The following is a 12,488-nucleotide window of genomic DNA, read 5'->3' as shown; positions in this document are numbered from 1 at the left end:
ACCAGCTCTTCTATATACAGAACCAGCTCTTCTATCTACAGAACCAGCTCCTCTATATACAGAACCAGCTCCTCTATACAGAACCAGCTCCTCTATATACAGAACCAGCTCCTCTATACAGAACAAGCTCCTCTATCTACAGAACCAGCTCCTCTATATACAGAACCAGCTCCTCTATATACAGAACCAGCTCCTCTACATACAGAACCAGCTCCTCTATATACAGAACCAGCTCCTCTGTATACAGAACCAGCTCCTCTATATACAGAACCAGCTCCTCTATATACAGAACCAGCTTCTCTATATACAGAACCAGCTCCTCTATATACAGTTCCTGCCCCCCTAAATACAGAACCAGCTCCTCTATATACAGTTCCTGCCCCCCTATATACAGAAGCTATGGATTCTCAGGCCATGATAGATTATATCAGGAGTTTCAGGCTGGATTCCTGCCGCCATGGTAATCAGGGATACTCCCGGGTTCTCCTCCAGCTCTTCGGTTACACCGGTCATGGGAAATCGTCCTTCATCAACTCCTGTAAGTACGTCCTGGATGACGGTCCATACAAGGTCTATGCTAAGGTGGCCAGGTCAGATAATAAACCTGGGACCATGATAAGAAATTCGTATGAGCTGACCGATACCGTCACCCTGGTGGACAACCGAGGATGTGTGAAGATGACCAAATATGAGATCGGAGTAATCTACGCTCAGCTGGGTGAGTGCCGGAGATTGTTTACTCCCGTATGTACCGTCTGTATCTAGTCCTATCATGTGTGATACCATCTGCTGAGGTTCTGTATCTAATCCTATCATGTGTGATACCATCTGCTGAGGTTCTGTATCTAATCCTATCATGTGTGATACCATCTGCTGAGGTTCTGTATCTAGTCCTATCATGTGTGATACCATCTGCTGAGGTTCTGTATCTAATCCTATCATGTGTGATACCATCTGCTGAGAATCTGTATATAGTCCTATCATGTGTGATACCATCTGCTGAGGTTCTGTATCTAGTCCTATCATGTGTGATACCATCTGCTGAGGTTCTGTATCTAGTCCTATCATGTGTGATACCATCTGCTGAGGTTCCGTATCTAGTCCTATCATGTGTGATACCATCTGCTGAGAATCTGTATCTAGTCCTATCATGTGTGATACCATCTGCTGAGGTTCTGTATCTAGTCCTATCATGTGTGATACCATCTGCTGAGGTTCTGTATCTAGTCCTATCATGTGTGATACCATCTCCTGAGGTTCTGTATCTAGTCCTATCATGTGTGATACCATCTGCTGAGGTTCTGTATCTAGTCCTATCATGTGTGATACCATCTGCTGAGGTTCTGTATCTAGTCCTATCATGTGTGATACTATCTCCTGAGGTTCTGTATCTAGTCCTATCATGTGTGATACCATCTGTAGATGTTCTGTATCTAGTCCTATCATGTGTGATACCATCTGCTGAGGTTCTGTATCCAGTCCTATCGTGTGATACCATCTCCTGAGGTTCTGTATCTAGTCCTATCATGTGTGATACCATCTGCAGATGTTCTGTATCTAATCCTATCATGTGTGATACCATCTGCTGAGAATCTGTATATAGTCCTATCATGTGTGATACCATCTGCTGAGGTTCTGTATCTAATCCTATCATGTGTGATACCATCTGCTGAGAATCTGTATATAGTCCTATCATGTGTGATACCATCTGCTGAGGTTCTGTATCTAGTCCTATCATGTGTGATACCATCTGCTGAGGTTCTGTATCTAGTCCTATCATGTGTGATACCATCTGCTAAGGTTCTGTATCTAGTCCTATCATGTGTGATACCATCTGCTGAGGTTCTGTATCTAGTCCTATCATGTGTGATACAATCTGCTGAGGTTCTGTAACTAGTCCTATCATGTGTGATACCATCTGCTGAGGTTCTGTATCTAATCCTATCATGTGTGATGCCATCTGCTGAGGTTCTGTATCTAGTCCTATCATGTGTGATACCATCTGCTGAGGTTCTGTATCTAATCCTATCATGTGTGATACCATCCCCTGAGGTTCTGTATCTAGTCATATCATGTGTGATACCATCTGCTGAGGTTCCGTATCTAGTCCTATCATGTGTGATACCATCTGCTGAGGTTCTGTATCTAGTCCTATCATGTGTGATACCATCTGCTAAGGTTCTGTATCTAGTCCTATCATGTGTGATACCATCTGCTGAGGTTCTGTATCTAGTTCTATCATGTGTGATACCATCTGCTGAGGTTCTGTATCTAGTCCTATCATGTGTGATACCATCTCCTGAGGTTCTGTATCTAGTCCTATCATGTGTGATACCATCTGCTGAGGTTCTGTATCTAGTCCTATCATGTGTGATACCATCTCCTGAGGTTCTGTATCTAGTCCTATCATGTGTGATACCATCTGCTGAGGTTCCGTATCTAGTCCTATCATGTGTGATACCATCTGCTGAGAATCTGTATCTAGTCTTATCATGTGTGATACCATCTGCTGAGGTTCTGTATCTTGTCCTATCATGTGTGATACCATCTGCTGAGGTTCTGTATCTAGTCCTATCATGTGTGATACCATCTCCTGAGGTTCTGTATCTAGTCCTATCATGTGTGATACCATCTGCTGAGGTTCTGTATCTAGTCCTATCATGTGTGATACCATCTCCTGAGGTTCTGTATCTAGTCCTATCATGTGTGATACCATCTGCTGAGGTTCTGTATCTAGTCCTATCATGTGTGATACCATCTGCAGATGTTCTGTATCTAGTTCTATCATGTGTGATACCATCTGCTGAGGTTCTGTATCTAGTCCTATCATGTGTGATACCATCTGCTGAGGTTCTGTATCTAGTCCTATCATGTGTGATACCATCTGCAGATGTTCTGTATTTAGTTCTATCATGTGTGATACCATCTGCTGAGGTTCTGTATCTAGTTCTATCATGTGTGATACCATCTGCTGAGGTTCTGTATCTAGTCCTATCATGTGTGATGTATAGTCTGAGATCCGCACAGTACTACTTCCCCATCATGTAATGTTACTTCATTTTTGTATCCAGGGAACTTCCAACCGCTGGACAATAAAGTAGAATGGCAAGAGAATTATATGGATATGGTGGAGACCCTGCTGAACTCCGAGAGACGCGATCAGTCATCAGATTTCATTGTCCCTGTGTTAATCTACAGGTAACCCCAGGACCACAGGTCACATGGCCACTAATACTAACAATTGTGTAATCTCTGTGTATACTGTGTCTTATACTGTGTATTATACTGTCTTATACTGTGTCTTATATTGTATCTTATACTGTGTCTTATACTGTGTCTTATGCTGTATCTTATACTGTGTCTTATACTGTGTCTTATACTGTGTCTTATACTGTATCTTATACTGAGTCTTATATTGTATCTTATACTGTGTCTTATACTGTGTCTTATATTGTATCTTATACTGTGTCTTATACTGTGTCTTATGCTGTATCTTATACTGTGTCTTATACTGTGTCTTATACTGTGTCTTATACTGTATCTTATACTGTGTCTTATACTGTGTCATATACTGTGTATTATACTGTGTCTTACACTGTGTCTTATACTGTGTCTTATACTGTGTCTTATACTGTATCTTATACTGTGTCTTATACTGTGTCATATACTGTGTATTATACTGTGTCTTATACTGTGTCTTATACTGTGTCTTATGCTGTATCTTATACTGTGTCTTATACTGTGTCTTATACTGTGTCTTATACTGTATCTTATACTGTGTCTTATACTGTGTCATATACTGTGTATTATACTGTGTCTTATACTGTGTCTTATACTGTGTCTTATACTGTATCTTATACTGTGTCTTATACTGTGTCATATACTGTGTATTATACTGTTTTCTTTACTGTGTCTTATATTATGTCTTATATTGTATCTTATACTGTGTCTTATATTGTGTATTATACCGTGTCTCATACTGTTTTCTTTAATGTGTCTTATACTGTGTCTTATACGGTGTCTTATATTGCGTCTTATACTGTGTCTTATACTGTGTCTTATACTGTGTCTTATACCGTGTCTTATACTGTATCTTATACTGTATCTTACACTGTGTCTTATACTGTGTCTTATACTATGTCTTATACTGTATCTTATACTGTGTCTTATACTGTGTCTTATACTGTGTCATATACTGTGTATTTTACTGTTTTCTTTACTGTGTCTTATATTGTGTCTTATACTGTGTCTTATATTGCGTCTTATACTGTGTCTTATACTGTGTCTTATACCGTGTCTTATACTGTATCTTATACTGTATCTTACACTGTGTCTTATACTGTGTCTTATACTGTGTCTTATACTGTATCTTATACTGTATCTTACACTGTGTCTTATACTGTGTCTTATACTGTGTCTTATAATGTGTCTTATACTGTGTCATATACTGTGTATTATACTGTTTTCTTTACTGTGTCTTATATTGTGTCTTATACTGTATCTTATACTGTGTCTTATACTGTGTCTTATATTGTGCATTATACCGTGTCTCATACTGTTTTCTTTAATGTATCTTATACTGTATCTTATACTGTGTCTTATACTGTGTCTTATACTGTGTCTTATACTGTGTCTTATACTGTGCCTTATATTGTGTCTTATACTGTATCTTATACTGTGACTTATATTGTGTCTTATACTATATCTTATACCGTGTCTTATACCATATCTTATACTGTATCTTTTACTGTGCCTTATATTGTGTCTTATGCCGTGTCTTATACTGTGTCTTATACTGTGTCCTAAACTGTGTCTTATATTGTGTCTTATACTGTGTATTATGCTGTTTTCTTTACTGTTTCTTATACTGTGTCTTATAATGTGTATTATATGGTCTTATACTGTGTCTTATAATGTGTCTTATACCGTGTCTTATACTGTTTTCTTTACTGTGTCTTATATTGTGTCTTATACTGTATCTTATACTGTGTCTTATACTGTGTCTTATACCATGTCTTATCCCTTATCTTATACTGTATCTTATACTGTTCCTTATACTGTGTCTTATCCCGTATCTTATACTGTATCTTATACCGTGTCTTATACTGTATCTTTTACTGTGCCTTATATTGTGTCTTATCCCGTATCTTATGCCGTGTCTTATACCGTGTCTTATACTGTGTCTTATACTGTGTCTTATATTGTGTCTTATACTGTGTCTTATGCCGTGTTTTATTCCGTGTCTTATACCGTGTCTTATACCGTGTCTTATACTGTGTCTTATATTGTGTCTTATACTGTGTCTTATGCCGTGTCTTATGCCGTGTCTTATACTGTGTCTTATATTGTGTCTTATACTGTGTCTTATGCCGTGTCTTATGCCGTGTCTTATACCGTGTCTTATACTGTGTCTTATATTGTGTCTTATACTGTGTCTTATGCCGTGTCTTATACCGTGTCTTATACCGTGTCTTATACTGTGTATTATACTGTGCCTTATATTGTGTCTTATACTGTGTCTTATGCCGTGTTTTATTCCGTGTCTTTTACCGTGTCTTATGCTGTGTCTTATACCGTGTCTTATACTGTGTCTAATACTGTATCTTACACTGTGTCTTATACTGTGTCTTATACTGTGTCTTATACTGTGTCTAATACTGTATCTTACACTGTATCTTACACTGTGTCTTATGCTGTGTCTTATACCGTGTCTTATACTGTGTCTAATACTGTGCCTTTTGCCGTGTCTTATACCATGTCTTATACTGTATCTTATACTGTATCTTACACTGTGTCTTATACTGTGTCTTATACTGTGTCTTATACTGTATCTTATACTGTATCTTATACTGTATCTTACACTGTGTCTTATACTGTGTCTTATACCGTGTCTTCTACCGTGTCTTATACTGTATCTTATACTGTATCTTACACTGTGTCTTATACTGTGTCTTATACTGTGTCTTATACTGTATCTTATACTGTGTCTTATACTGTGTCTTATACTGTGTCATATACTGTGTATTATACTGTTTTCTTTACTGTGTCTTATATTGTGTCTTATACTGTGTCTTATATTGCGTCTTATACTGTGTCTTATACTGTGTCTTATACCGTGTCTTATACTGTATCTTATACTGTATCTTACACTGTGTCTTATACTGTGTCCTATACTGTGTCTTATACTGTGTCTTATACTGTGTCATATACTGTGTATTATACTGTTTTCTTTACTGTGTCTTATATTGTGTCTTATACTGTATCTTATACTGTGTCTTATATTGTGTCTTATACTGTATCTTATACTGAGTCTTATATTGTGCATTATACCGTGTCTCATACTGTTTTCTTTAATGTATCTTATACTGTGTCTTATATTGTGTCTTATACTGTATCTTATACTGTGACTTATATTGTGTCTTATACTGTGTCTTATGCCGTGTCTTATACTGTGTCCTATACTGTGTCTTGTATTGTATCTTATACTGTGTATTATACTGTTTTCTTTACTGTGTCTTATACTGTGTCTTATAATGTGTATTATATTGTCTTATACTGTGTCTTATAATGTGTCTTATACCATATCTTATACTATATCTTTTACTGTGCTTTATATTGTTTCTCATACTGTTTTCTTTACTGTGTTTTATATTGTGTCTTATACTGTATCTTATACCGTGTCTTATACCATATCTTATACTATATCTTTTACTGTGCCTTATATTGTGTCTTATACTGTGTCTTATGCCGTGTCTTATACTGTGTCCTATACTGTGTCTTATATTGTATCTTATACTGTGTATTATACTGTTTTCTTTACTGTGTCTTATACTGTGTCTTATAATGTGTATTATATTGTCTTATACTGTGTCTTATAATGTGTCTTATACTGTTTTCTTTACTGTGTTTTATATTGTGTCTTATACTGTATCTTATACTGTGTCTTATACCATGTCTTATACTGTGTTTTATACTGTATCTTATATTGTTCCTTATACTGTGTCTTATCCCGTATCTTATACTGTATCTTATACCGTGTTTTATACTGTATCTTTTACTGTGCCTTATATTGTGTCTTATCCCGTATCTTATGCCGTGTCTTATACCGTGTCTTATACCGTGTCTTATACTGTGTCTTATACTGTGTCCTATACTGTGTCTTATATTGTGTCTTATACTGTGTATTATACTGTTTTCTTTACTGTGTCTTATACTGTGTCTTATAATGTGTATTATATTGTCTTATACTGTGTCTTATACTGTGTCTTATAATGTGTCTTATACCGTGTCTTATACTGTTTTCTTTACTGTGTCTTATATTGTGTCTTATACTGTATCTTATACTGTGTCTTATACTGTCTTATACTGGGTCTTATACTGTGTCTTATACCATGTCTTATCCCTTATCTTATACTGTATCTTATACTGTTCCTTATACTGTGTCTTATCCCGTATCTTATACTGTATCTTATACCGTGTCTTATACTGTATCTTTTACTGTGCCTTATATTGTGTCTTATCCCGTATCTTATGCCGTGTCTTATACCCTGTCTTATACCGTGTCTTATACTGTGTCTTGTATTGTGTCTTATACTGTGTCTTATGCCGTGTTTTATTCCGTGTCTTATACCGTGTCTTATGCCGTGTCTTATACCGTGTCTTATACTGTGTCTTATACTGTGCCTTATGCCGTGTCTTATACCGTGTCTTATACCGTGTCTTATACTGTGTCTTATGCCGTGTCTTATATTGTGTCTTATACTGTATCTTATACTGTCTCTGTCTTATACTGTGTCTTATATTGTCTTATAACGTGTCTTATACCGTTTCTTATACTGTTTTTTTATATTGTGTCTTATACCATATCTTATACTGTATATTTTACTGTGCCTTATATTGTGTCTTATACTGTGTCTTATGCCGTGTCTTATTCCGTGTCTTATACTGTGTCTTATACTGTGTCTTATGCCGTGTCTTATACCATGTCTTATACCGTGTCTTATGCCGTGTCTTATACTGTGTCTTATGCCGTGTCTTATGCCATGTCTTATACTGTGTCTTATACCGTGTCTTATACTGTGTCTTATGCCATGTCTTATGCCGTGTCTTATGCCGTGTCTTATACTGTGTCTTATGCCGTGTCTTATACCATGTCTTATACCGTGTCTTATGCCGTGTCCTATACTGTGTCTTATGCCGTGTCTTATGCCATGTCTTATACTGTGTCTTATACCGTGTCTTATACTGTGTCTTATGCCATGTCTTATGCCGTGTCTTATGCCGTGTCTTATACTGTGTCTTATACCGTGTCTTATACTGTGTCTTATGCCGTGTCTTATATTGTGTCTTATACTGTATCTTATACTGTGTCTGTCTTATACTGTGTCTTATATTGTCTTATAACGTGTCTTATACCGTTTCTTATACTGTTTTTTTATATTGTGTCTTATACCATATCTTATACTTTATATTTTACTGTGCCTTATATTGTGTCTTATACTGTGTCTTATGCCGTGTCTTATTCCGTGTCTTATACTGTGTCTTATACTGTGTCTTATGCCGTGTCTTATACCATGTCTTATACCGTGTCTTATGCCGTGTCTTATACTGTGTCTTATGCCGTGTCTTATGCCATGTCTTATACTGTGTCTTATACCGTGTCTTATACTGTGTCTTATGCCATGTCTTATGCCGTGTCTTATGCCGTGTCTTATACTGTGTCTTATGCCGTGTCTTATGCCGTGTCTTATGCCATGTCTTATGCAGTGTCTTATACCGTGTCTTATACCGTGTCTTATGCCTTGTCTTATGCCGTGTCTTATACCGTATCTTATGCCGTGTCTTATACTGTGTCTTATGCCGTGTCTTATACCGTGTCTTATACTGTGTCTTATGTCGTGTCTTATACCGTGTCTTATACCGTGTCTTATACCGTGTCTTATGCCGTGCCTTATACCGTGTCTTATACTTTGTTTTATACTGTGTCTTATATTGTGTCCTATACTGTGTATTACACTGTGTATTATACTATTTTCTTTACTGTGTCTTATATTGTGTCTTATACCTTGTCTTATGCCGTGTCTTATACTGTTTCCTTTACTGTATCTTATATTGTGTCTTTTACTGTGTCTTATACTGTGTATTATACTGTGTCTTATACATGCAATTTAAATATATAAAGGGTGATTACATGTGGAACTCCTTTTGGCTGTCACCCTTCTTTCCCACTAACATACCTGAGAAGGGACAGGGAGGCCAGGTTAATTTTTTGCATGTGACCTCCACTTTCTTGTCATAAGTAGCTTTGTTGTCATAAGAATTGGGGGCTACATGAGTTCTCGTAGCTATAGGGATTAGCAGTAGTGCCAGGGGGAACCTGTCAATTTGCTAATAATCAGTTCTACCCATTCCCACAATGGGCGGAGCTTCGGACAGTCCCACAGGGTGTGTAGGAGAGAGCCGATGTCACCGCATTTTTGCCAACATAGGTTGGAACAATTAGCATCTATAAGGTGTAGCCGAGAAGGTGTGAAGTACCATCTGTACCATCTGTAAAATACAATTCAAAAGAAATAAACAGACAGTAGTTGGGCCTTTGTTTATTGGACATAATCAGAGGAAACAACTTTGTTTAGTGTTTTTTTTTATTTTTTATTATTATTATTATTTTCAGTTTATTTATTTTTGCCAAAGTAACAAATTTGTAAAATATCTAATATCTAAATATCTAAAGAGGAACAAGAGAACAAACCTGCACCGTTTGGTAAAGATAAATTACGTCCCTTATCTGTTTTCCCACAGTGCTGATTGCTCGCTCACCAACTACAATGACATCAAAGAAATTCTCATTGCCGCAAGAGATATAACAGGTACAGACCTCTATGGAAGTCACCGGACATGCTCCAAATCACTGACCCCCAAGCCCCCCCCCCCCCCGCCCACACACACACAAACAAGCTCCAATTCTGTATTGGTGTGGGATTATGCCCTGCGAGGTGAGCGCCAATTATCTTCTATATTTCCTGTATGTTTAAGATTATAAGTAAAAATGCCAATACACTGATCAGATATCAATAAGTACACCAATCAGATATAGATAAATGCCAATACACCAATCAGCTATCAATAAATTCCAATACACCAATCAGTCATCAATAAATACACCAGTCATCAATAAATACACCAATCAGTCATCAATAAATACACCAGTCATCAATAAATACACCAATCAGTCATCAATAAATACACCAGTCATCAATAAATACAATACACCAATCAGACATCAATAAATGCCAATACACCAATCAGACATCAATTAATGCCAATACACCAATCAGTCATCAATACATACACCAGTCATCAATAAATACACCAATCAGATATCAATAAATACCAATACACCAATCAGATATCAATAAATGCCAATATAGCAACCAATACACTAATCAATATTAATACGACAACCAATAGACCAATAAATACAAACACTAATCAATACCGACTCACAATAAATACTATTACATTAGTCAATTCTAATACACAAAGACAAACAGATTATTGATGGGAGAATTGATTCGAAAAATAACAAATTTGTTCCAGATTTCACAAAAAATTCATATTTGTTAGAATTTGAGGCAAATCTGCATCTATACTTACTAAGCAGACAATCACTCCTCATCCATTACTAATACACCAATTACTACCAATACATCAATCATTACTGTGTAAATATACGTTCATGTCTATGAATGTATCTGTGTGTATATGACTTGTATATGAAGATGACTTGTGTATGTATGTATGTGATGTATATTCACTGTATGAGTATGTGTATAGGACTTGTATATTATGTTTATACAGTGTACTGGATGTGTATATCACTTGTTTATGTATATAAGGTTTATCTCTGTATGTGAGTTGTATATGTGTGTATATGACTATAGGTGACTTACCCAGTATATGTATGTGATGTATATATGTGTATATGGCTTGTATGTATATGATTTGCATATGTTGTTGGTTTTCTATAGACATTGTTGGTCAAAAATGTCCTTGTGGGTATTTCTCCTATATCCCATACAACCCATAAATATTGTCCTATAGGGTGAAGGTGACTCCTCATAGGCCCAGCATACTACAGTCAATGGTGGTCATCTCTTCTTCTTCTCTCCTAGGAGTCTTCCCAACTCTGGTCCTTACCCATGAGCTCAGTCAGCATCTACAAGAGGTTATCGAAAGCTTCCGGCAGATGGGAGTGAAGAACATGTTCTCTCTGGAAAACTACACAAAGGAAGACTCAATGAAGACCCGGGGGAAACATGAGACCATCTTAAAATGTCTTCATGAGATCATCAAAGATGTGGAGTTTCGGATGCTGGAGGAACGTGACGTCATCGGTGAAAATATTGAGCGAAAAAGGATCCTACTGAAATTTGCTTATGACAGAGAGACGGAGAAACAACAGAAAGAAATGGAGAAACAAAGAGAAAAAGAGAGGAGAATATGTGCTGTCCTGTAGAGTCCGTACATGGCGCCATTCTTGTCGGGCTCCACGATTCCAGGTCTGGAGCCGGGTGGAGGATAACACATATTTCTATAGGGCATAAAGTAATTGTAGTTGATTAAACCCAAATTCAATGGACCCCCTGTAAAGTTTTTCCACAGGTGGACGTATGACTATCTGGTCCTCACATTATAAAATAATAGGCACTAATATTATGGAACTAAATTTCAGGTTTAAAAATTAAAGAAATTGGGGCTCAGTCTTGAATATTGGATTAAATTAAAACGTGTATTTAAATATGATATAAAATTGTACATATAGGTATAATATACTGCGGATCACAGGGCCCTTGTGATCCCACAGTAAAATTAGTAAATATTTAATCCTTAGCAATTTAATATATAATGTTAAAATACAATGATTATAATAAACAAATAAAAATGTACAACAATAAATTAGTGTCCACTTATCTATAAGGATGGTTGGAATTGGTGATTTGTGAATAGCGGTAATATAACAGTTTGAGTTGCTATTTTCACAAATATTTGTATCCAGTTGGAAGAGAAAGTGGTTAAAGTCTTGAATAGGATACAGCAAAAATTAATGGTAATTGTAATTTTTGCTGAATTTTTGCTGTATCCTATTCAAGACTTTAACCACTTTATCTTCCAACTGGATACAAATATTTGTGAAAATAGCAACTCAAACTGTTATATTACCGCTATTCACAAATCACCAATTCCAATCATCGTTATAGATACGTGGACACTTATTTATTGTTGTACATTTTTATTTGTTTATTATAATTATTGTATTTTAACCCCTTAACGACCATGAACGTGTATACACGTCCAATGGCCGTTACCGAGGTATGACACGGGCTCCCGACTCGAGCCCACGTCATACCGGCCGGCCCGCAGCTGATTCTTGCAGCTGAGGGCCGGCGTTAATAGCCTACATGCGGCGATCGCCGCGGCCGGCTATT

At 36.7% G+C, this 12,488-nt stretch overlaps 1 protein-coding gene across 1 annotated transcript; it reads left to right on the top strand.

The window, feature by feature from the left end:
• Nucleotides 1-205: 205 nt before the first annotated feature.
• On the top strand, nt 206-11,800 carry LOC130284344 (uncharacterized). Its single transcript, XM_056534603.1, has 4 exons — nt 206-718; nt 3,072-3,198; nt 9,802-9,869; nt 11,175-11,800. Exons 1-4 carry the CDS (start codon nt 400-402, stop codon nt 11,516-11,518), a joined length of 858 nt encoding a protein of 285 aa, XP_056390578.1. The 5' UTR covers nt 206-399; the 3' UTR covers nt 11,519-11,800.
• The last annotated feature ends 688 nt before the right edge of the window (nt 11,801-12,488 follow it).

Source organism: Hyla sarda, chromosome 8 (genome assembly GCF_029499605.1).
Source record: "Hyla sarda isolate aHylSar1 chromosome 8, aHylSar1.hap1, whole genome shotgun sequence".
Lineage (NCBI taxonomy): Eukaryota > Metazoa > Chordata > Amphibia > Anura > Hylidae > Hyla > Hyla sarda.
The sequence above is the reverse complement of the archived record's forward strand: the minus strand, read 5'-3'. Positions and strand labels throughout refer to the sequence as shown.

Coding starts and splice junctions, on each gene's coding strand:
- LOC130284344 (XM_056534603.1), top strand. CDS start 400: ATGGATTCTCAGGCCATGATAGATTATATCAGGAGTTTCAGGCTGGAT. Junction 719..3,071: donor AGTAATCTACGCTCAGCTGG/GTGAGTGCCGGA, acceptor TTTTGTATCCAG/GGAACTTCCAACCGCTGGAC. Junction 9,870..11,174: donor TGCCGCAAGAGATATAACAG/GTACAGACCTCT, acceptor CTTCTCTCCTAG/GAGTCTTCCCAACTCTGGTC.